At 34.5% G+C, this 25,944-nt stretch overlaps 1 protein-coding gene across 1 annotated transcript in view; it reads left to right on the top strand.

Annotated features, from left to right (window-relative positions):
* Window positions 1-25,622, top strand: part of ODF2L (outer dense fiber of sperm tails 2 like) — a 42,582-nt gene extending 16,960 nt beyond the window's left edge. Inside the window, 10 exon segments of the mRNA XM_027536665.1 lie at window positions 709-894; window positions 3,834-3,943; window positions 4,690-4,825; window positions 11,485-11,595; window positions 12,870-12,974; window positions 17,358-17,516; window positions 19,631-19,716; window positions 19,799-19,961; window positions 22,279-22,404; window positions 24,653-25,622. Of these exon segments, the coding sequence (XP_027392466.1) occupies window positions 709-894; window positions 3,834-3,943; window positions 4,690-4,825; window positions 11,485-11,595; window positions 12,870-12,974; window positions 17,358-17,516; window positions 19,631-19,716; window positions 19,799-19,961; window positions 22,279-22,404; window positions 24,653-24,781 (1,311 nt within the window). The 3' untranslated portion in view covers window positions 24,782-25,622.
* Window positions 25,623-25,944: the final 322 nt, after the last annotated feature.

Below are 25,944 nucleotides of genomic sequence, written 5' to 3' on the forward strand. Positions count from 1 at the left end.
CATCTTTTTACCCTTAATGACTCCTACTGATCTGGTAGTCCTTTCTGGAACCCTGTGTGGTCTTAGAATAATAGCTTCACTAAACTTACTACTTACTGGGCAAAGTAGTACTTTTATTGTCTTGATGTAACTCTTTGAAATGTCAAGACTTCCCCCTTAATTCTAGTAAATTAAAATATAGCAAATAAGTTTTTGTTTATACTTTTCATAATCTATAGATTTTGATTATATATCCTTTAAGCATTTATAATTTGAACTAGAGTCCTAATATATTTGGGGAGCTACTGATTCCTTTGAGCTTTATGTACCTACTGTTTGAATTGTCTCTGGCTTAATTACATTGTTTTTTTTTTTTTTTTTTTTGATTTGCAGTAACTAGTGAGTGCTATATATAATATTCTAGATGTGAAATTAAAAAATTCTAGTTAATCAAAAAGGTTTTAAGGGAATTAGTGTTTCTGCCGTAATCACCAGTATTAGCTTCTTAGTAAGAGTAGTATTAGCTTTATATAGGTTTATACATTTTAAATTTGCACTGTATAACTGGTTACAAATAAACATTGGTGAAATCACCTTTCTTCACTGTTTTGCTTTTTACTAAACTTATTAGTCTTTTTCATAAATTCTATGTGGGAGATTACTTACATATTTTAACAATGTTTATGTCAACATTGACATTCTAAAATAACTACCACTGATATTTTTTAGAGCTTAGAAACCCAAATATCAGAATGGAATTTGCAGTTGAAAAAGAATAAGTATGAGGCTGTAGCAATGAAAGAATCAAGTAGGCAAAAAACTATTGCTCTAAAAAAGGCATCTAAAATTTACAAACAAAGGATTGAACATTTTACTGGAGACATGGAAAACCTTACTTCCCAAATTAGAGAGCAGGTGAGTTATATACATTCTTCCTTAAAGAATTGTTTTATGTACTTAGTTTATGTACTTAACTTCATAACACTTAGTATAATTATCTTGTTAGAAAAACTTTACTCATACTAATTTTGCTTTCGTGTTTATTTTGAAAGATTACATAAAGTGACAGATTTGCATTTTGAATTACATCAGCGTTTCCTTGGGACTTTGTTTAAAGGATGTGTAAGTTCCAAAGCACCTGTGATTACATTGGCTTGTACCACTTCATACATGTTCACCCTTGGAAATTTACATTGCATATTAACGTTAAATTAAAGTACGTTAACAAAGGCTCTGAGAAGGCCTTCAACGTCAAGGAGGGTATTGAATTCAGAGTTTTCCACCACTTAGTTAGCTGCAGAATTCTTTTATTCACAAAGTAACTCTTGGAACTGATTCTGAGGAATGCTGCTGCTGCTGCTAAGTCGCTTCAGTCGTGTCCGACTCAGTGCGACCCCACAGACGGCAGTCCACTAGGCTCCTCTGTTCTGGGATTCTCCAGGCAAGAATACTGGAGTGGGTTGCCATTTCCTTGTCCAATGCATGAAAGTGAAAAGTGAAAGTGAAGTCGCTCAGTTGTGCCTGACTCTTAGTGACCCCATGGACTTGAGCCTACCAGGCTCCTCTGTCCATGGGAATCTGAGGAATACCAGTTTGGGAAATGCTGATTAGTATTATTAGACCATATGACTTTATTCAGTAATTCACTTCACTTAAACTCTATAATATATTTAAATACATGTGCTGATGTAAACCCACCATGTGAAAGTTATCTTTGGGTTTATTAACAAAGTTGAAAATTGACTTAGTGCTTTGTTTTTGATGAATTGTGTTTATTCAGTTACCAAGTAATAAAATATTTACTCTTTTTAAGTATCATTGGTATCCCAAATCTTAAGAACTTAGATACGAATGAAATGAAAACAGACTTGCATAAATGGTCATATAAACAAAACAACCTAATGTTTTATAAGCTCAACTGTGAACATTTTAAAACTCTTAATATTTAACCTACATTCAGAAGAATTTAATTAGATAAAAGACTTGAGGACTAAGTGCAAAATCTGTAAGGCTGAAGGCCTAGCTGAAAATATTCCTGTGTGTTAAAAACTAATTGAGTCATTAACATTCTTGGGATTTCCTTTTAACTAGCACGATGTCACTCTTGCCCCAGATCATAGTATAGGAAGACTTTGCCACTTGTTAACCTGGTGACTTTGGGTAAGGTACTTAACCTCTCTAAGCTTTAGGCTCTTTATCTATCAAATAGGGGATAATAATACTGCCTGTCTCCTATAGGAATAAATGAGAAAATATATGTCAAAGCACAGTGTCTGTCAGACTGCATTTTTGCCACATTAACCTCCTTTCTATTCCTCTAATGTGGGTATTGTGTTTGTTTCACTGTTCTATGCTGTTGCCTCTGGCTGTAATGTTCTTCTCAGGTTCTATAATAGCTGATTCTTTTAAAAATCACTCTGGTATCTTTTTACTTGATATCTCTACTTGATATCTCTTCACACGGGCCTTCCTTGACTGCTCCTTTTGAAATAGCCCCACAACAGTTAATCACATCAATGTCTTAAATTTTTTTCTTAGCGCTTATTTTATAGGCAAAATTTCTAAATATCTTAATTTATATTCTAATATAATTGCCAAACATATCCTTCATAGTGCATATTAACATTCATTTACATGTAATATAAAAACAGAATACTAGTCTTTTTTAAATACATTAAAAAGATTACTGTAAAAATGTAAAAAAAAAGTCTCGCACATAGTAAATGTTGAATAAACACTTGTTCAGTGGTAGGAAAGAAGGAAGCACCCAATAAATGTAAACTGCTCATATCACTACTTCTAAGTCTTCTGATTAGTAATTATTGGCACCCTTGTCATTCTAGTGAATTTGTCTTTCTTTAGAGAGGGGTACAATGGCTACAGCTCTTTAGGTGAATTTGTAAAGAGTAGATTCATTTGACAGTTATTTGTTGAGAGTCAGTAGAGTGATCTATACAGAATAGCTTGACATAGAACTATCATATGACCCAGAAGTTTCATTCCTGTATATTTATCCAAAAAGGCCCCAAAACCCAAAAAGCTAATTTAAAAAGATATGTAGCCTAAAGTTCATAACAACATTATTTATGATAACCAAGATATGAAAACAACTGCTGCTGCTGCTGCTAAGTCGCTTCAGTCGTGTCCGACTCTGTGCGACCCCATAGACGGCAGCCCACCAGGCTCCCACGTCCCTGGGATTCTCCAGGCAAGAACACTGGAGTGGGTTGCCATTTCCTTCTCCAGTGCGTGAAAGTGAAAAGTTAAAGTGAAATCTCTCAGTCGTGTCCGACTCTTAGTGACCCCATGGACTGCAGCCTACCAGGCTCCTCCATCAATGGGATTTTCCAGGCAGGAATACTGGAGTGGGGTGCCATTGCCTTCTCCAGTGAAAACAACTAAGTATCCATTAACAGATGACTGTATAGAGAAGATGTAGTGTATACACACACAGGAATATTCCTCAGCCATAAAAATGAACTTTTGCCATTTGCAACAACATGGCTGGACTTGAAGGATGTTCTAAGTGAAAGAAGTCAGAGAAAGACAAGAATTCAGTAAATATAAAGGGAATTATCTTCAGTAATTATGAAACATTTTTTTAAAATAGGTGTGTTAACATCCTTAAAATGTTGTTAGAACTGTTATTATATGCATATAAAGTAATAGTGTTATAAAGTCATTATTAAAATTTACTTTAAAGTTTTCCTGCATTCAGATTTGTACACTGAAATTTTCTGTAACAAAAGTTCCATAACTTATAGGATGAGTGTTTCCTTGTTAATAATGTATTTGTTTTTAGGACAAAACTAGTGTTATTAAATTACAAGATGAGTACTTTATGTATTTTTTAGGAAGCCAAGTTGTCTGAAACAGTTTCAGCTTCCAATGCCTGGAAAAGTCATTATGAGAAAATAGTAATAGAGAAAACTGAGTTGGAAGTTCAGATCGAAACAATGAAAAAGTAAGAAAAAAAAGAGTCTTTTTACTATTTTATAAGAAATGTTTTCAGTTCTTTCCTCTTTGAGTAGTTTATATATGGTTCCTATGAATTACGTATGGTAAAGCTATTGTCTGATTTGCTATGTTTGCTATTTATAATTTATAAACTTTTCTTACTCTAAAAATACAATTAAAAATTATTACCCATTAAAATGCATTTTTATTCACAAATTATTGATCCTTAAGTTGTCTTAAATGCATAACAAAGAAAATCTGAGTAAAAATATGTATGTTTTATATTTTGTTATTTATTATTAATAAGTTAATAAAGAACTATATATTTGCTTTTGAATGTTTCACTTTTTGTATATTTTCTTCAATTTTTTCATTGAAAAGTAGTATTATTTGCTTCTAAAGATTGTTTATTATCTCACTTGATACTTTTATTTAACTCTAACTCTTTCCCCAAATTGTGCGTATGTGTGTATGCATGTATGAATGACAGAAAGACAGTCCTACCTGTGGATCATAGTTTAGATGTTTTACTGACTAGCCAAGAGAATATTGTGTAATTTTTCATTAGTGTCATCAATGGATAATTATTTCTAATCAGTTACTCAGGTAGAAGTAACCTTATAGATTATGGTTTCCTATTTCCTTTGTTCTGAGTGTGATTAACTTTTGAAACTGTACTTTACAAAGAATAACTTCAGAAGTACACTTAAGATATATGTTGTTTGAATGAAAATTTCTATGGTTTTTATAAAGGCAAATCATTAATCTTTTGGAAGATCTGAAGAAAATGGAAGAGCATGGAAAAATTTCATGTGAAGAAATTCTTAGAAAACTTCACTCAATTGAATATGAAAATGAAACTCTGAATCTTGAGAATACAAAATTAAAGGTATTATGTGTTTGTGTGTATGTATATCATGTTGTATAATGACAACTTAGTCCTTTGTAGAAGTAGCTTGAAGTAACAACATTTTTAGAAGTAAAGTTGTATCATTTATCTTTTATGTTTCTCAGAGTTTTAGAATATCATTATAATAAGCAATTCTAAAACTATATCTTTGTATCTTTACATACATATATATGGACAGTACTTATATATTTGAATGTTTACAGTTGTATACACAGATACATGTAAAAATTATTTTCAGTAGTACTGAATAACATTTATGAAGCTGAATAACTATCTCTTTGTCTCAACCTAAGAGAAGTTATTTATTCTCCAAAAATACATTAACTTTAACGCATAAGATTATTTCTAGGTGTCATGGTTATGGTAGGATATAGCCTCAGGCTTGGTCCATTTGAAACCAGAAAGTATATTTTTGGCTGCTTCATAACTGGAAAGAATTTTCCAACTTAATCAAATCTGAGGGACAATTGAGTTTTTATGTACCAGAGAAAAGATGTAGAAGATTTTATACTTCCTGAGAAAAAGGATATTTGAGTTCCCACTCATAGATATGTATAAGCTGATGAGACCTGACTAAAGAGGATGACATCATTTTCAGTTCCTTAATACTGTTTTTGGAGAACAGTAAATAGAAGACAGAAAAAAATCTGTTTATGGGGAAAAAAAGGCAAAAATTGGCAGTTCAAAATCTGAGTGGCATCAGAGAACTGAGCTACTTTTAGGCTCTCTACCCTGCCATTCAAATGGGTGATGGGGCTCCATCCATTATATTTCCAAGATTCAAACAACAGGATGGAGGGAAACAAAAGATGAATTCTCTCTCCCCTTTTCCCCATTTCCTCCTCTTTATGGAGACTTCCTGAAAGTTCCATACCATTTGATTCGTCTCCTTATTTAGGTATTAATATATGGCTTCCTCTGGGCTTCCCTGGTGGCTCAGAGGTTAAAACGTCTGCCTGCAATGTGGGAGACCCGGGTTCGATCCCTGAGTTGGGAAGATCCCCTGGAGAAGGAAATGGCAACCCACTCCAGTACTCTTGCCTGGAGAATCCCATGGAGGGAGGAGCCTGGTAGGCTACAGTCCATGAGGTCGTAAAGAGTGGGACACGACTGAGCTACTTCACTTTCACTTTCACTTTCATATGGCTTCCTCTAGTTATAAGGGAGACTAGATAATGGAGCCTCCTAGTGATCCTGCTGCTACTACTGCTAAGTCGCTTCAGTCGTGTCTGACTCTGTGCGACCCCATAGACGGAAGCCCACCGAGCTCCCCCGTCCCTGGGATTCTCCAGGCAAGAGTACTGGAGTGGGTTGCCATTTCCTTCTCCAATGCATGAAAGTGAAAAGTGAAAGTGAAGTCTCTCAGTCATGTCCAACTCTTAGCGACCTCATGGACTGCAGCCTGCCAGGTTCCTCCCTCCATTGGATTTTCCAGGCAAGAGTACTGGAGTGGGGTGCCCTTGCCTTCTCCAAGTGATCCTGAGCTCTAGCCAAATATGAATACTCCTTATTTCCTGCAGTTTGTTCATATTTTCCTCTATCCCTATAGTCTTACTATTTTTACAGTTTGGAATTTTTTTTCTCAAGTATTTAAATCCTACCTTTTCTTTAAAGTTCAGTTTAAATGCTCCTTCCTCCCAAAGTCTCCTCAATTAGGATAAATCTTTCCTCACAAACTCCCATCTTTTATGCAGAGGATGCCTAGGGGAGGTGTGACATATAGTTAGTTCTCATTCAATATTTATTGAACAGTTCTTTTTTTTCCTATTATTTTGATTGGAAGATAATTACTTTATAATATTGTGATGGATTTTGCCGTACATCAACATGAATCAGCCACAGGTATACATGTGTCCCCCTATCCAGAATCCCCTTTGCACCTCTCTTCCCAACCCTCTGGGTTGTCCCAGAACACCAGCTTTGGGTGCCCTGCTTCATGCCTTGAACTTGCACTGGTCATCTGTTTTACATATGGTAATGTATTTGCATGTTTCAGTGGTATTCTCTCAAATCATCCCACCCTTGCCTTCTCCCACTGAGTCCAAAATTCTGTTCTTTACATCTGTGTCTTCTTTGCTGCCATTCAGGTAGGATCATTGGTACCATCTTTCTAAATTCTATATACATGTGTTAATATACGTATTTGCGTGTTAGTATAATTTGTCTTTCTCTTTCTGACTTGCTTCACTCTGTATAATAGGCTCTAGTTCATCCAGGTTCCTCATTAGAACTGACTCAAATACGTTCCTTTTTATAGCTGAGTAATATTCCATTGTGTATATGTACCACAACTTCCTTATCCATTCATCTACCAATGGACATCTAGGTTGCTTCCATATCCTAGCTATTGTAAATAGTGCTGCAGTGAACATTGGGGTACTGAGATGTGTCTGAAATGTGTCTCTTTCAGTTCTTGTTTCCTCTGGGTGTATGCCTAGCAGTGGAATTGCTGGGTTGTATGCCAGTTCTGTTTGCAATTTTTTAAGAAATCTCCACACTGTTCTCCATAGTGGCTGTACTAGTTTACATTCCCACCAACAGTGAAAGAGGGTTCACTTTTCTCTACAACCTCTCCAGCATTTATTGTTTGTGAACTTTTTGATGATTCAATTCTGACCGGCATGAGATGATACCTCATTGTGGTTTTAATTTGCATTTTTCTAATAATGAGTGAAGTTGAGCATCTTTTCTTAGGTTTATTAATCATCTGTATGTCTTCTTTAGAGAAATGTTTATTTAGGTTTTTTGCCCATTTTTTTGATTGGGTTGTTCATTTTTCTGGTATTGAGCTGTATGAATTGCTTGTATATTTTGGAGATTAATTCTTTGTCAGTTGTTTTGTTTGCTATTATTTCTCCCATTCTGAGGGCTGTCTTTTCACCTTGCTTATAGTTTCATTTGTTGTGCAAAAGCTTTTAAGTTTAATTAGGTCCCATTTGTTTATTTTTGTTTTTATTTCCATTACTCTGGGAGGTGGGTTATAGTGGTTCTTGCTGAGATTTATGTCGGAGAGTGTTGTGCCTATGTTTTCCTCTAAGAGTTTTATAGTCTCTGGTCTTACATTTAGGTCTTTAACCCATTTTGAATGTATTTTTGTGTACGGTGTTAGAAAGTGTTCTAGTCTCATTCTTTTGTAGGTATGTCAGTTCAGTCACTCAGTTGTGTCCGACTCCCTGTGACCCCATGAATTGCAGTACGCCAGGCCTCCCTGTCCCTCACCAACTCCCAGAGTTCACTCAAACTCACGTCCATCGAGTCGATGATGCCATCTAGCCATCTCATCCTCTGTCCTCCCCTTTTCCTCCTGCCCCCAATCCCTCCCAGCATCAGAGTCTTTTCCAATGAGTCAACTCCTCGCATGAGGTGGCCAAAGTACTGGAGTTTCAGCTTTAGCATCATTCCTTCCAAAGAACACCCAGGGCTGATCTCCTTCAGAATGGACTGGTTGGATCTCCTTGCAGTCCAAGGGACTCTTAAGAGTCTTCTCCAACACCACAGTTCAAAAGCATCAATTCTTTGGTGCTCAGCCTTCTTCACAGTCCAACTCTCACATCCATACATGACCACTGGAAAAACCCATAGCCTTGACTAGACGGACCTTTGTTGGAAAAGTAATGTCTCTGCTTTTGAATATGCTATCTAGGTTGGTCATAACTTTCCCTCCAAGGAGTAAGCGTCTTTTAATTTCATGACTGCAGTCACCATCTGCACTGATTTTGGAGCCCAAAAAAATAAAGTCTGACACTGTTTCCCCATCTATTTGCCATGAAGTGATGGGACCAGATGCCATGATCTTTGTTTTCTGAATGTTGAGCTTTAAGCCAACTTTTTCACTCTCCTCTTTCACTTTCATCAAGAGGCTTTTTAGTTCCTCTTCACTTTCTGCCATAAGGGTGGTGTCATCTGCATATCTGAGGTTATTGATATTTCTCCCGGCAATCTTGATTCCAGCTTGTGCTTCTTCCAGCCCAGCGCTTCTCATGATGTACTCTGCATATAAGTTAAATAAGCAGGGTGACAATATATAGCCTTGACGTATCCTTTTCCTATTTGGAACCAGTCTGTTGTTCCATGTCCAGTTCTAACTGTTGCTTCTTGACCTGCATACAGATTTCTCAAGAGGCAGGTGAGGTGGTCTGGTATTCCCATCTCTTTCAGAATTTTCCACAGTTTATTGTGATCCACACAGTCAAAGGCTTTGGCATAGTCAATAAAGCAGAAATAGATGTTTTTCTGGAACTCTCTTGCTTTTTCCATGATCGAACGGATGTTGGCAATTTGATCTCTGGTTCCTCTGCCTTTTCTAAAACCAGCTTGAACATCTGGAAGTTCACGATTCACATATTGCTGAAGCCTGACTTGGAGAATTTTGAGCATCACTTTACTAGTGTGTGAGATGAGTGCAATTGTGCGGTAGTTTGAGCATTCTTTGTCATTGCCTTTCTTTGGGATTGGAATGAAAACTGACCTTTTCCAGTCCTGTGGCCACTGCTGAGTTTTCCAAATTTGCTGGCGTATTGAGTGCAGCACTTTCACAGCATCATCTTTCAGGATTTGGAATAGCTCAACTGGAATTCCATCACCTCCACTAGCTTTGTTTGTAGTGATGCTTTCTAAGGCCCACTTTACTTCACATTCCAGGATGTCTGGCTCTCGGTCGGTAATAGTAGAGTAGTTCCTATAAAAATGTAAGTCATCTTCAGACCATGCCACTGCTTTTGGTTAATAGAGTAAACATCTACAAGGCATTATACTATCTGACCTCTGACATTGCCTCTCTGACCTTATCTTCTTCCACACTTCCCTTTTTCTTGCTTTCTGCTACATTGGCCTTCTTTCTGTTTTCCTCTAACTGACCAGGTTTTCTCCCACTATGGCCTCTTCCCTCAAAGGGCAGCACATCCTTTTGGTGTTTACTCCAGAGTCTCTTTTTCAGGAGGCCTTCCTGGTAGCCCATTCTCATCTTGTCCTTACTATCTTGCTATCATGTATGATATATCTTTCATCTTGTTCTTGTTTTCTTTGTCTGTATACTCCTTGTTTTTGTCTGTCTATACATGGAGTACATTAAGCTCATGATGGAAGGGGTTTTTGCTTTTTATGTTCACTACTAAAAGACTATATCCAGTGCTTAGGGCATTTGTAATAACTGGTCAGGATATTTTTTTCATGTATTTTTCATCATTTACATTTCTGCCTTTTGGAATTACCTACTAATTATCCTTTACATGTCTTTTTTTTTTTTCAAAATTATTATATAAGGGTTCTCTCTATATTAGGATATTAATCTTTTGTCATAATCCTTTACTTTATTGCACATTTTGTTAGCCTGTTTAATACTTTGAGGGGCTCTGAAATTTTGGAGATACACATGAACCTATGTATGTATATGTGTATGTGTGTGTATGTATATAATATATATATATATATATATATTTTTTTTTTCCCCTTTATGGCTTCCTTTTGGAGTCTCTCACATTTCTGCACATCTTGGGAGCAACATACTAACTATGATCCAGAAACAGACTTATCTTTTCAAGGATGTTTGTATAGCGAACATCCTTGGAAGATAGTAGTGTTTCCTTCTACCAAAAGGCATGCTTACTGCCTGTTATAAAAGATTTGGGTTCCCTAAATTTGGAGTTGCTTCTCTGTGTGTCTCCCATTGTGTACAGGTGTCATCGGCCCTCTTGGTATTGCTTTGGAGGAAGTGAGGCTTAGGAAACTAACACAAACACTGATATAAGACTCACCCAGGAGTCTTGTGTCTTCTGCTAGTATCCATGAGACTATGCTAGGCTAACTGGTAGTCTTGGAGGGTAAAAATTTCAGACTCTTACAGTTCTTGATATCGTCTTTTGATTTTATGCTTAGTTAGGTTTTTACTATTCTAAAATTAAATCAGATTTTACCTGAATCTTCTGTGAAAAAAAGTGTAAGCTTAATTTTTTTTAATATTTAACACATTAAAATAAATGTATAATTGACCAATGTAAAAATGTTTGCTGAAGGTGTATTGTTAACCTGTTTTTTCCTAATGAATGATTTTCTTATTACCATTATGGTGATCCATATTTTCCCGTTTATTTAAAAATCCAATCTTTGTCATATAATAAATATAATCTTAATGTATTTTTTTTTCTATTCCATAGACCCCTGTATTATATAGAGAGGGGTCAGACACAACTTGGCGACTGAACAACAGCATACATTTTAATATGTAATAAGTACTGAGATTCTCTACTTAGTATCCTTTAAAATTTTTATTAGTCTCTTCTATTTTTCCACATGAATTTTAAGTTAATTTTCTCATATTCCTCTTCCCTCAACTGTTTTGGTTGTAATTATAGTAAAGTTGTATTGATTTGTAAAAAACTGATATGTCAATAGTATTGAGTCTCCCTTCCAGGAATGTGGGCTTTCTATTGTTCAAGTCTTTTATGTCAATAAATTTTTAAAGTTTAAAAATATGTTTTTAATAAATAACTTTTTGAAATTCTTAATTTTAATGGTAATTATATGCAGTCAGAAATAAGTTAATTTTATTAGCTTTGTTGATAAATGAATTAATTTTTAATGCATCAAAGTACAAATGAATTCTAATGATTTATAAAATCTATTTATATATTCCTTAATAGACTACACTTGCTACTTTGAAGGATGAGATTGCCTCTGTTGAAAATGAACTCTTAGAATTGCAAGAAGTAGAAAAACAACAGAAAACCCTTATTGAAGTTTATAAAACTCAGGTAACCATTGCATTTATTTTAATGTTTGTTAAACTTGGTAGATAATTTAAACACTGTATTTGTTTATGGTTTAAAAAAGCAGAACTGAGGAAAGGTGGAGTTATTGTGATAAAATATGATTTATCTCAAAATATTTCTTAAGGTCCCAAATTCATAAAATGATTCCTCTTATTCCTAATTTGAATGCGCTGTTTATATTGGATATTCCTAAAAGTGATCTAAAATTAATTGCATAGGTGTAATGGAACTTATAGTAATCTTGTTAGTTAATTTTAGTTATATTTGTCATCTTGTATTGTTAATGGTATTGATTTAGAATAATGACTCCATTCAAGGGTCATTAAAGCACAGTATTTCCTCTTTGCATCTTAATAAAGTATAATTCAGATTTATTCTCATGAAATACCTGGAAAAGAACATATGTATTGAATAGAGCATGTGTTAATTGGTAATTTATAGAAAAGCTTACGATTTAGAAATACAGTATTTAAGAAAAACTTCATTTGAAAGATGAGACATATGCAGGTCCTTGAATGATGGGTAACAAATTGGTCAACAAGGACCTTATTTTCATGAAAGAGAGTGTTTGAATCGAAGGATAATGAACTAAAGGTTAAAGCTGAAGGAGGGAAATAATGTAGGTAAGTAGGAAGGACTCCATTCCCATGGTTTAGATGGGAAACTGGAGTTGAGACTAAAATTCAGTTAGAATATTCCAGTTATCCCTGCTAGAGCTAAGAGTGGAGGCTGTGATGGACTGTGTGATGCCTCACTGAAAATATCATCTGGGTCTTCCAGCTGGTTGTTCTGATTTAACCCTCCATGAAGAATACTGTGAATGAGTATATTCTTGGCTCTGGGTCTTATATAAAGTGCTTAGGTTTTTTGTTTTTTATTTAACAGATTTTGATGTGTAGAGTGAAATAGTTGCTTTGGGAGCTAGTTTGGACCAGAGACCAATTCTTTAAAGTGACATTGACCTGCTAATGAAGGTCTCTCTCTAAAGTTCAGAGCTCAGGTGAAGATTCTAGAAGTATTATGGGAAAAGACAGGTAAATCACACAAGGATTGTGGATTAGAGTAGAGCACTGAGTGATTCTTGTATTTAAAGAAGGAATAACATTAGATAAACATACTGATGGTACTAATAGGGTAATGATAATGGGTTTAAAATAGAAATTTTAAAATTTAAATTCACAGTTTTAGCTTTTTATTTCATATAATGGTCCTAATAAGAAAATAATGCATATTACTGTAATATATTTTATTTTCAGATACAAAAGGTGCAAGAAGCAGCTGAAATGGTAAAAAGCAGATGCAAAAATTTGCTACAAGAAAATAGCCTAATAACAAAAAACAAAAATAAAAAATTAAAAAAGGTTAGTTTGACATTTTAAATAATAAAATGTTTTATTTATGTTTTGTACTGTATGAATTTTATATGAATTCTTTTATATAAATTTTATATAAATTCTGTCATTTTCTTTAGTTTAGACTTAGGAATTATCTCTTCTCGATTTCTGTGGCAATTTGTTTTCTAAGTAAGTAATGTGTCTTCCAGACCTGAAATGTGTTAATATATTTTAAAATTTTTTCCTAAATATTTAAAAAATAACATAAATGTTTAATTTTTCTGATACAAGAGGAGACTTAAGTAGCATCAAAAAATGGTTATCACTGAGCTTCATGCAAAGTTGACTATCTTTCATTTTTAATCTCACCTTTTTTATTCTGATACTAAATCTTTTGTGTAAAAAAACAAAATATTCTCTTCTAAATGCTTTTTTGGAAGAAAAGTAACATTAAAAGCAAAAAGAACCCTTTTCTTTTTTTTTTTTCCCAAAAACAAAATCGTTTCCTTTTTTTTTCACCCTATTGCAAAAGAATGAGGGGAAGGTCAGTGTTGGCAAGTTATGATGTTTTTGTGAATATTTTTAAGTTTTTAAATGAAACCGCATCCTTTTTTGGGTCTTCTCACATTGCTTTTGGTAAGGAAGCAGTGAAACTTTTAGGACGCTGACATCCCTGACTCCCAGCTAGGGAGGTCATGGGATGTTACTGGTTAGTTGAGTGTAATAAGGTGACTGTCTCTGGGTTGTCCCCACATCTTGGAATTGAGAAGTCTGAGTAAGACACCAGTGTGAAGAAGAGGTCAGTCAGAGCAGGCTTCTCTGCTGGTTAAAAGAGAGAAAGGTAGCCCATCAGATGTGCAACTTACTACTTTTCACCTATTTTTAGTAGACCACAGAAGAAATCATTTCATACCTCTTGGTTACTTTTTCTCATGAGACATACCAATGCAAATGCCTCCTCTTTTATAGGCAACTTTTATAAATAAAAGTCCATTTTAGAAAACCTGTTCAAAAGGCTGAAGAGGCTGGAGCCTGTGCAGGGTTTTCAGATACTATGAGGTCACAGTGTTTTCTTACTGGTATTAAACCACAGCAATCAGAGCAGAAAAAGAAATAAAAGGAATCCAAATTGGAAAAGAAGAAGTAAAACTCTCACTATTTGCAGATGACATGATCCTCTACATAGAAAACCCTAAAGAGTCCACCAGAAAATTACTAGAAATAATCAATGACTACAGTAAAGTTGCAGGATATAAAATCAACACACAGAAATCCCTTGCATTCCTATACACTAATAATGAGAAAACAGAAAGAGAAATTAAGGAAACAATTCCATTCACCATTGCAACGGAAAGAATAAAATACTTAGGAATATATCTACCTAAAGAAACTAAAGACCTATATATAGAAAACTATAAAACACTGGTGAAAGAAATCAAAGAGGACACTAATAGATGGAGAAATATACCATGTTCATGGATTGGAAGAATCAATATAGTGAAAATGAGTATACTACCCAAAGCAATTTATAGATTCAATGCAATCCCTATCAAGCTACCAACAGTATTCTTCACAGAGCTAGAACAAATAATTTCACAATTTGTATGGAAATACAAAAAACCTCGAATAGCCAAAGCGATCTTGAGAAAGAAGAATGGAACTGGAGGAATCAACCTACCTGACTTCAGGCTCTACTACAAAGCCACAGTTATCAAGACAGTATGGTACTGGCACAAAGACAGAAATATTGATCAATGGAATAAAATAGAAAGCCCAGAGATAAATCCACGCACATATGGACACCTTATCTTCGACAAAGGAGGCAAGAATATACAATGGATTAAAGACAATCTCTTTAACAAGTGGTGCTGGGAAATCTGGTCAACCACTTGTAAAAGAATGAAACTGGACCACTTTCTAACACCATACACAAAAATAAACTCAAAATGGATTAAAGATCTAAACGTAAGACCAGAAACTATAAAACTCCTAGAGGAGAACATAGGCAAAACACTCTCCGACATACATCACAGCAGGATCCTCTATGACCCACCTCCCAGAATATTGGAAATAAAAGCAAAAATAAACAAATGGGACCTAATTAACCTTAAAAGCTTCTGCACATCAAAGGAAACTATTAGCAAGGTGAAAAGACAGCCTTCAGAATGGGAGAAAATAATAGCAAATGAAGCAACCGACAAACAACTAATCTCAAAAATATACAAGCAACTCCTACAGCTCAACTCCAGAAAAATAAACGACCCAATCAAAAAAATGGGCCAAAGAACTAAATAGACATTTCTCCAAAAAAGACATACAGATGGCTAACAAACACATGAAAAGATGCTCAACATCACTCATTATCAGAGAAATGCAAATCAAAACCACTATGAGGTACCATTTCACACCAGTCAGAATGGCTGTGATCCAAAAGTCTACAAATAATAAATGCTGGAGAGGGTGTGGAGAAAAGGGAACCCTCTTACACTGTTGGTGGGAATGCAAACTAGTACAGCCACTATGGAGAACAGTGTGGAGATTCCTTAAAAAACTGGAAATAGAACTGCCTTATGATCCAGCAATCCCACTGCTGGGCATACACACTGAGGAAACCAGAAGGGAAAGAGACACGTGTACCCCAATGTTCATCGCAGCACTGTTTATAATAGCCAAGACATGGAAGCAACCTAGATGTCCATCAGCGGATGAATGGATAGGAAAGCTGTGGTACATATACACAATGGAGTATTACTCAGCCATTAAAAAGAATACATTTGAATCAGTTCTAATGAGGTGGATGAAACTGGAGCCTATTGTACAGAGTGAAGTAAGCCAGAAGGAAAAACATAAATACAGTATACTAACGCATATATATGGAATTTAGAAAGATGGTAACAATAACCTGGTGTACGAGACAGCTAAAGAGACACTGATGTATAGAACAGTCTTATGGACTCTGTGGGAGAGGGAGAGGGTGGGAAGATTTGGGAGAATGGCAATGAAACATATAAAATATCATGTAGGAAACGAGTTGCCAGTCCAGGTTCGATGCATGATGCTGGATGCTTGGGGCTGGTGCACTGGGACGGCCCAGAGGGATGGTATGGGGAGGGAGGAGGGAGGAGGGTTCGGGATGGGGAGCGCATGTATACCTGTGGAGGATTCATTTTGATATTTGGCAAAACTAATACAATTATGTAAAGTTTAAAAATAAAATAAAATTGGAAGAAAAAAAAAAAAAAAAAAAAAAAATAAACCAGATAAGCTATTTTTTAAAGTGAAATGCTTCCTTTTTCTTGTCCATGCTTCCTTTTTCTTGTCCACTGTTTTAAGTCTCTTGTCTTTGTCATGGGCTCTTAGATGTTTGGGGACCCAGAGGCAGGCATTTTTCTAATTTTATCATTTGTCGTCCAGAAGGCCTGATGTTGCATAGTAGCTCTTGGTATTCCCTGTCTTGGGGAAAAGTCTAGCTTTTGTTTTTCTTCCCTATGAACATCCCAGGTGCCCTGTGTCTTGTTATTTCCTCTAAATTATCAGTTCAAGCAATTTTTATGGTTGCTTCTTGTCACATCTCTACAAAAGTGCCACCGTGAGGAATTGTAGCAGCCCAGAGATAATATAGGTACAGTTAGATTTATTCTTAGTAACATAGTAACATTAATGATCAAATTATAGTCTCCTGAATACTACTGATATTAGGTATTTTGAATTTACATACAGCAAACCTCACTAATTCTGACTAAGCTGAGTGCAGCAAGGCTGCTTTATTCAAAATATCTGAGTTACCAAATTTTGGACAAAATTCTATAGTTACTTCAGACTGATGGCTGGACAGCAGAAGACTACTGTACCAGCTTTCTTAGTAATGTCTGTGCTTGCATATAAATGACAGGACAGAGTCAAAAGTTTACTTTCCTAAGTAATTTAAACATTTGCCCTGCAAGCTACTATCACCATATTCATTTACTCAACAAACTTTTTGTACACTAATTAAAGTCCAACCTACTTTTGTGTTCTATATTCTAATTTAACGGGTGGGCTTCCCTGGTGGCTCAGATAGTAAAGAATTAACCTGTCATGCAGGAGTCTCAGGTTCAATCCCTGGGTCGAGTAGATCCCCTGGGGAAGGGATTGGCAGAATGTGCCTGGAGAATTCCATGGACAGAGGAGCCTGGCGGCAGTCTGTGGGGTCATAAAAAGTCAGATATGACTGAGAAAGTTTCACTTTTCATTCTTATTTAGCACAGTCAAACTTAAAGTTTATTCTTATTTATTTGGTTAAATCTCTTTTTATAAACTCTTATACCTAAAATATTTATTATATTACAGGCATATCTAGTATTTAAGATAGTAAAAACATGGATGCTGAATGTGTGATCTTGCACTTATTTCCCTAATGCTACAACTCAGATGAGAGGCCAGATGGAGTCTCATCTGAAGGAGTTAGAACGTGTCCGCGATTCCTTGACGGCGGTGGAACAGAGGCTTCAGGAGTGTCAGGAGAGTCTGCAGCACCACAAGGGGAAGTGTGCAGACCAGGCACACACCGTTAGGGAGCTTCAGGGCCAGGTGTCCAGCCATCATTTTGATTTTCGTTAGATGTGTTAAATGCTTTGGAATAATTTCTCCAGTTGAGGGCACTCCTGTCAGGGGTTGATTATTTTACTCTTATCTAAATAAGTTGATCAAATGTCAGTTTCTTGTGAATACTGTGATTATTTTGTAAACTCTTCTTGTTAGTATTTTATAATGAAAAATGGTAGTTAAAATTGCTAATTTTTAGTTTATTCATACAAATCTATATTTAAACATTTGAGGATAGTAATAGCATGAGAGAAGGAGCAAAGCTATGCTTACATGTATATTTTTGATGTCAGGATAAGATAAATTATTGAAATTTACCATATAAAAATTAGAATTTATTTCTGTTAGAATTATGTGCAAGTTTATTTGGATTATTCTCAATTTTTTAAACATACACTTTTTCACTGCATCAGAAGAGAGAGATCATGGGTTTCATATAGCCGTCTCTTAATTAAATGCCTAACATAGTAAACACTTAATAAATATTTTTTAATCTTTTTTTTCAAAGAATCATATCCAAAGGTGGTGGCACATCTTTTTATTTGCAAAATAATTTTAGGAAGAATTCCCTATCTTCCAAATTAATCTGGATTTAATATTGAAAATCATCCTCTTTTTAAAAGAACTCAAACAAAACTTTGCTGAGTTTATCTCCTGAGAAGAGATCTTTCTAGGAAAGTGTCAAATCACACTAACTGAAATATGAGAAAAAATTTTTTTTCAAAACTGCATTATTTAAATGTAGCTTTTTAAAAAAAATTTTTTTTGAAGGTCAAAGGTCTAAAGGGTTTTATTTTTATTTTTAAATTTTTATTGGAATACAGTTGATTCACAATGTGTTAGTTTCTCACATATGTGTATATATATATATATAGATAGATATAGATATAGACAGAGAGAGAGATAGTTCCACACATTATATAGCAGATCCTTGTTATCTAGTTTATATATAGTAGTGTGTATGTTTAAACCATAATCCTAATTTATCCTTCTCCCCCACTTCCCCTTTGATAATCATAAGTTTGTTTTCTGTGTCTGTGAGTCTATTTCTGCTTTGTAAATAAATTAATTTCTATTATTTTTTTTAGATTCCACATATATTATATGATATTTGTCTTCCTTCTGTTTGACTTACTTCATTTAGTATCATAATCTCTAGGTCCATCCATATTGCTGCAAGTGGCATTATTTCGTTTTTTAATGCCTGAGTAATATTTCATTGTATATACTTAGTATATCTTCTTTATTCATTCATCTATCAATGGACCCTTAATTAGGTTGCTTCCACGACTTGGTTATTATAACTAGTGCTGCTGTGAATGTAGGGGTGCATGTATATTTTCAAATGATAATGTTCTCTGGATATAGGCCCAGGAGTGGATGGCTGGGTCATATGATAGTCCTGTTTTTAGCTTTTATTTATTTTTTTATTTTTATTTTTTTTTTAATTTTATTTTATTTTTAAATTTTACAATATTGTATTAGTTTTGCCAAATATCAAAATGAATCCGCCACAGGTATACCTGTGTTCCCCATCCTGAACCCTCCTCCCTCCTCCCTCCCCATACCCTCCCTCTGGGTCAAGCAGTGGGAAAAATATTGTTTTGGTGTAGGCAAGTGTATCTTTGATTGATTTGCTTATCTGTTTTGTTTTGCTTCTCACAAATATGTTTTTTATTCAATAGTTACAACTTCACAGATATTCAATTATTAATCACTGTCTGTAGGTGATTATCAGAAAACTGTAAGAGTAATCCTAAGTATCCAACAATAGGAGGTTACTGTTTAAAATCTTCACATTTACTTAACAAAATACATGTTCTTTTTCAATAAAACATTACTCAGAATGTTTTAATTGCCATCTTTCAGTAACAATTTTAGTAAATAATTTTCCATGAGGCAGCAATAGTTTTTTAAAAAAATCCAGGAATTTAAGAATTTGTTTTTTAACAATGTAATATTTCTTGGTGTCTCTCTGTGTAGGGGTAATAATATTTATACCATCTTCTTTTTTATAAATGTTCTAGCAGTAAACTATGTAGATTTCTCTGGAAATCACTTATGAAGAAAATAACCAAGAAAACTTTTTTCTCTTTTAGGTTGACGAAAATCATAGTCTTCTGACAAAGCTTTCTCTGGAAGAGGAAAATTATCTTATTCAGTTAAAGTGTGAAAACCTTAAACAGTAAGTATTAAATTGACTTAAAGTTGGTATTACATTTTTTTCTACACACTATAATTTTAAAATATATGTCTTCTGTAAAAAGAAAATTAGAACAGATGGATGCAGAAAATAAAGAGCTTGAAAAGAAGCTGGCAAACCAAGAAGAATGTCTTAAGCACAGCAATCTTAAATTTAAAGAGAAATCTGCAGAATATACAGCACTGGCCAGACAGCTGGAAGCTGCTTTAGAAGAAGGAAGACAAAAGGTACAGATGGCCTTTATTTAGAAACATTTTAATTAGATTACCAAAGAGTCATCTTTTTAAACAGACGATATCTCATCTTGCCAAACCTACAGTTATTGTTTTTATCCTGATGACAGGGTGAAGGGAGCAATTACATTTTTGTTTTTTATCTACTTTTCCCTTTTGGAGCTAAACAGATATGTTACTGGTCCGGAGTTACTTCACTAAATAAATGGTGATGTGGCAGGGTAAAGGGCAGGAATGGAAAACACTTTATAGGAATCGCCCTTCTTTTTTTTAAATGAAACCAAAGCAAATATGCAAGTTACTGAACCTTTTGGTTTTGATTGAGATTCAGTGAGCTATAAAGCTCAACTCCCTTTTGGCAAATGTTGTAAAAATAAATATGGACAAGAATTAATTTCCAGTTAAATCCATATGATAAGCATTTAATAAATATCTCACTGTCTGTTGAGAAGCATTCTGTTAGTGCTTCTGATACACAGATGAGTAAGAACTGGCCTCAGCTCTCAGGACACTCACAGTTCAGTAGGGAAACAACGTGTGAACAGACAGTATCATCCAGCAAGTAGTTGCTACAATGTAGGGAAGACACAAGGGGCACTGCCAGGTGGATTAGTTCAATCTGGAGATGTGGAGAAATGATTCAGGAAGATCTCAAAGAAGAGGTAAATTTATCAAATAATTTGAAAATGTAATCTTGAAAGACACGACGTGGGCTTTGGAATTCACAAGAGGTGGATTTTAATTCTGGCCCTGACACATTATATCCCAACCCAGGGCAAGCTACTTGCCAAACTTTAGTTTCTTAATTGGTAAAATGGGGAAGATGAGTTTCCTCATAGGATTGAATGACACTGGAAAGAGATTGTCTATACCCTGATGACTCTCAGAAGTATATCTCTGCCACAGACTTCTTTATTTCCTGATATCTAAATTCGTATGCTCTGCTATTTATCTCCTCTTAACATTTTTAGGCAACTCAGGCTTTACATGTCCAACACCAGACTTTGAATGTCTCTCTGAACTCTTCCACCTGTGGTCTTTCGCAATCCTGTTAAAGGCAATTCCACAAGAGTGAGAGAACTTCTGATACCCTTGAACTCTTAAGTGTCACATAGATATATTTTGATATTTTTTAACCTCTGGGAAAGCTATTTAAGTTGACTTTGAAAGACATATCGTTGAATGAAAGCTGAGTAGTAAAATGTACTGCCAATGATAGAAATGTAATCCAGGTTTCTCAGTCCCAGCCTGTGGGAGGAGAAGTGACTTTAGCCTGGGTTCAGACTACATGAACCTTGGAAATGCTGGATGCTGTCAGATTTCTTCTCAGAAGTATTTAGAGTCCTCAGAGATGTGTCTGCCCTCTCCTTTCCTTCCTGCTGCGGTGAAATGTGGAGCTACTGCCGCGTGAAGAGTGCCGTCACTGCCCTGTCACTGTTGTCCACACTGCAGGGCATTGTAAAGGACATGGGTACTTGTCCTGGGGGCTCTTTCTCCCAAAGCTTCAAATGCTGTTAGAATTCTTCTCTCACAATCACCCTTGGAATTTGTGCACAAGAAATCTTTGTAAATAACTTTATAATAACTTAGAACTTAGTCCCTGGGAGTTAGGTTAGAGGACAGTCCTCATACTAGCTCCTTGCTCCTGAACTAGTCTCTGCCTCCACTTTCATTCTTGTGGTTCCAACTCACCTTTCCTGCAAATAGGTTCCCATGTATCTGAATCCTTGGATAACATTGCTAAGCTAGACTTTCTGCTGAAATAAACCATCAGAGAAATACGAAAACTCAAATTCAGACCATTTTGGAAGTGAATGAATGAAAAACCAATCTAGTGTGTGTGTGTGTGTGTGTGTGTGTGTGTGTGTGTGTGTGTGGTGTGAATATCATCTACCCTGCCCCCAATTCTCTCCATCCAAGTCTATAATCAGCATCGATTGTGAACTTTCTATGTCCCACCACCACTTTGGATGCCATGATAAATACTGTAAAAACATGGCAGTTAATCTCAGCAGATTGTGGAAATATAGTATTGGGGAAAACCTGCCTACGTCACATCTGTGGTAATATATACACGTCTTCCACTTCAAGCTACTTTTTCAGATACTTCCATACCAAACAGGAGAATGCATGCTTATGCTATATGTGTTTCTCAAGATAGAACACCCTTAAACACTTTGTAGTTAAGTTGTCTAATATCCAAATAATATCTATTTGGAAAGAAGAGATACAGTATAATTATGTCAAGGCTTTAAATTATATCTTAAAGAAAGCACATTTAGCTCTTTTATTCTTTCAATTAAAATTACAGGTTTCTGAAGAAATAGAGAAAATGTCATCTAGAGAAAGGGCTTTACAAGTCAAAATAGTAGATCTGGAAAATGAGCTTAGAAAGAAAAATGAAGAACAAAATCAACTTGTTTGCAAAATGAACAGCGTAAGTATTAGTATGGCTTAATGTATTTTCATTAAAAATAAGTGAGCATTTAACATTCTTAGCATGGAGTTTTAGTTAAACAGTTAACATACAAAGTGAAGGGAATCAAGGCTATTACTTTACTAATAGTACTAAAAGTAACAAATAATATAAATCATACAAATAAAAATGTCAGCATTTGGCCAAGGAATTATTATCCTGTATCCTTGGTAGCTTCTATTACATTTCTCCCAAAGTCTCATCAGGCCCTTTCTCTGCATATTATTTTTACATGACAGATGCTTAATGAAAGTTACAAATATCATTTACTTGTTTTCTTTCTATTATGAATTTTTCATTTTTAAGATAAACACTATGATAGATTTTGATAGTATTAAATAATGAATATTATATTTTAGGAAGTTATAAGTTGATGATTTAGATGTTTTAGTTATATCTGCTTATGAGGTGGATGCTTGGGTCTACTCAGTCATAAAATGAAAATACCAAATTGGCTATGTTTAGTTAGTCTTCTAATGTTTTCTCCTAACTATTCATGAAATGGTTGGTGTAATATACTATGAAAACTAGCACGAGTTGTGATTGACTTAGTTGAAAATTATCTACTAAACAGTGACATAGGAAATAATAATACTTTTGTTTTTTCCAGGAGCCAGACTCCATGATAACTATTTTTTCATTCCCAAGAATGTAGACCATTGAAAACCTGAAAGGTTCAAAAGTTAGATATTTTAGCCATCATTATTAGTTTAATTTTATTACCATCAAAAGTTTCATGGCAATTTAATCAGAACAAAACATTTCTCATCTTTAGTTTAGCACAGGCCTTCGCTTTATTTCAGAATATTTTTTAGTCACTGTCAGAGTTTCTGTTATATTGTAAAATGTGCGATATTCTGTGTGTAATTGAAACTTCTAAAAAATGAGTATATTAAAATAAGGTATGTGTGTTATAATATTCCTAGTACTTGGTTAAAGCTGCTAAAATAAGTAAATTTAAGATCTGATGTTTAGTTAAGCTTGATGATTTTTACAGTAGTAAAAATTTAGAATTCTGACCTTGGATTAAGACATTGCTGAAAAATGGGTTTATTTCTGTCCCTTCCCGGGAGCAGTTCAGTTGGCAGTTTCAGATACTTGTTTTATACACACGCCTTAGCTCCATCTGAATTGTAAGCACCCTGAGAGGCTGTCTCATAGTTAATTGTATGCTGCTGTCTTCCATAGTGCCCGCCCCACAGCAGCAGGCCTCTACAGATTTTCTGCCCAGTGCTTCAGGGGGAGAGAGAGGGAATAGATACGCAGACCCAAGGGTGACCCTCAGCGGCCTACTCTAGATCAAGAAGCCTGAAATGTCTTTGGAATATATTATATACTTACATTTTAAAATCTATGTTCATTTTGCATTCTACCTTATGTGTATTTGTATTAATATTTTTCCCTCCAAGGTGTTGAGTAAAATCAATGTTTCTCAAAGATCCATTATAGTCATTCTATGACTTTGTAGACTTCAGCCTGGCGAGTTGTTTTATACCACCCACTATACTTTCCTTGGGGGCATTGCTCAGTTTCAGAAGGTATCTGGTGTCATTGAACACCTGGTAGGAAGGATATAAAAGATTTTTCTTCTCATGGTTCCTACATTTTAGTTGGAAGGTAGGTGATATTTGTAGCCTGTCTATCTAAAATATTTTCAGTGAACAGATCTATTTGGGAATTTACACACAACTGAATATTTTAAAAATACATTACATTTTAAATGTTTTCCTCAAAGACCACATATGATATTGAGTTCATTTTGTTTTTAAAAGATTCCAAAAATAAAATGTTCATATTATCAAAACTAGAATTCTGTCTAGTTTATAGACAGCAAAAATAGTTTTGCTATTTTAAGATAGCAAAAGTAGTCAGCCTTTTAGGCAAAGAAAATGACAAAAACTAGTATTAAAATATGCCATGTTAAATGTAATAGAAATTGTGACAGTTTTAAGTAAAATCTATTTAAGTTAATCATATAAAATATATAATAATTTGGGGCAAAGTGGGTGTGTATTACAACAAACTGTCACAGAGATCAACCATGTGTGTGCTCTATTCTAGATTTTAAAGAAAAGTGAGTTCTAAAGTTTTTTCTTTTAAAAAATTAAAAACCATGTATTCAATTATTGTGTATATAAATTTTTATATTATGACTATCCTTTGATATTAATGTCATTATTAACTATTTTTATTTCTTTTTTTTATTTAGAAAGCACAACATCAGGAAGTATGTTTGAAAGAAATACAACATAGTCTTGAAAAGTCAGAGAATCAAAATGAGAGTATTAAGAATTATTTACAGTTTCTTAAAACCTCTTATGTAACAATGTTTGGATAAATTTTTGGCTTTACTTTCTATAAACAATAGATTTTTACTATGAGTAAAAAGTAATTAGGTAAAAATTAAATAAATATGTTATCTGTTGCTATACTTTATGATTTATGAGTGGTGCTATTAAGCTTTTATGTAAAGATTTTTGAAACATAATTTATTATCCAATTGAAATTTTAAAACAAGATACATGTTAGTATTCCTTTTTTGCTGGATAGTCTTCACTTAACTCTGGATTAATATCTATTTAATTTATTTTGGTTTCTAGAATATTTTATACACAGAAAAGAAGCTAGAATCATTCTTTGTGACTATAGCCACCATTCAAATGAATTTGTAATAAACCTTGGCCAATTATAAGCCAAATACATGATTTTAAATAATGTATGTAATTGTTTTACATTATATAGTGCTATATGTGTATATATTAATATAATAAAAGAAAATACTCTGAATATTATTTTTAATAATGATATAATTGCATACTTTCTAAAGTTGCCAAATGTCTCAGTGTACTTAATATTGTTTCAAATATATGCTAAAATGCCATTATAATTTCTGTCAGGTTTTAAATATAGAATTTTAAGTCATGGCTTTATTAAATGCCAGCTGACAGTGACAGATGAAAACACGGTGGCATGCATTCTTTATAAAGAATAGGTCTTTAGTCTCTCCTGTGAATTTATAGTCTCTTTTTGTTCATCTTATGTTAGTGATTGATATTATTAGTGTAGACATTCTGAAACCCCTGAGTTAACTGAGAGATTAAAGAGGAGTGATTTTTCCTACCCCTTCCCATGGCCAACTCACATGGGATGATCAAAATAAACACTTTTAATACCAAGAAGCTTTAGTGTGAGATCTTTGTTATTGGAATGGAGTAGAAGAGACACCAAGAAGATGTTCTCTCTAATCTCCTACCCTATGTGTCAAGTCAGGATACTCTACAAGGGGACAGATATAATTGACAAAGAATCAAGTAATAGTGACTTCTCTCAGAGAATGACTTGAGAGGTGTTTATTTAAAGGATACTCAGGTCTCAAATGATCATTCAAAGCAGCAAGTTGTGTACTACACAGTCCAGCCTATGAACTGAGCTCAGTCTCTCCAAGATGTTTTATCTATTTCTCTAACCAGAAATGAGGGCCTGCTTTTCTCTGATCCCCTC

Source organism: Bos indicus x Bos taurus, chromosome 3 (genome assembly GCF_003369695.1).
Source record: "Bos indicus x Bos taurus breed Angus x Brahman F1 hybrid chromosome 3, Bos_hybrid_MaternalHap_v2.0, whole genome shotgun sequence".
Taxonomy (NCBI): domain Eukaryota; kingdom Metazoa; phylum Chordata; class Mammalia; order Artiodactyla; family Bovidae; genus Bos; species Bos indicus x Bos taurus.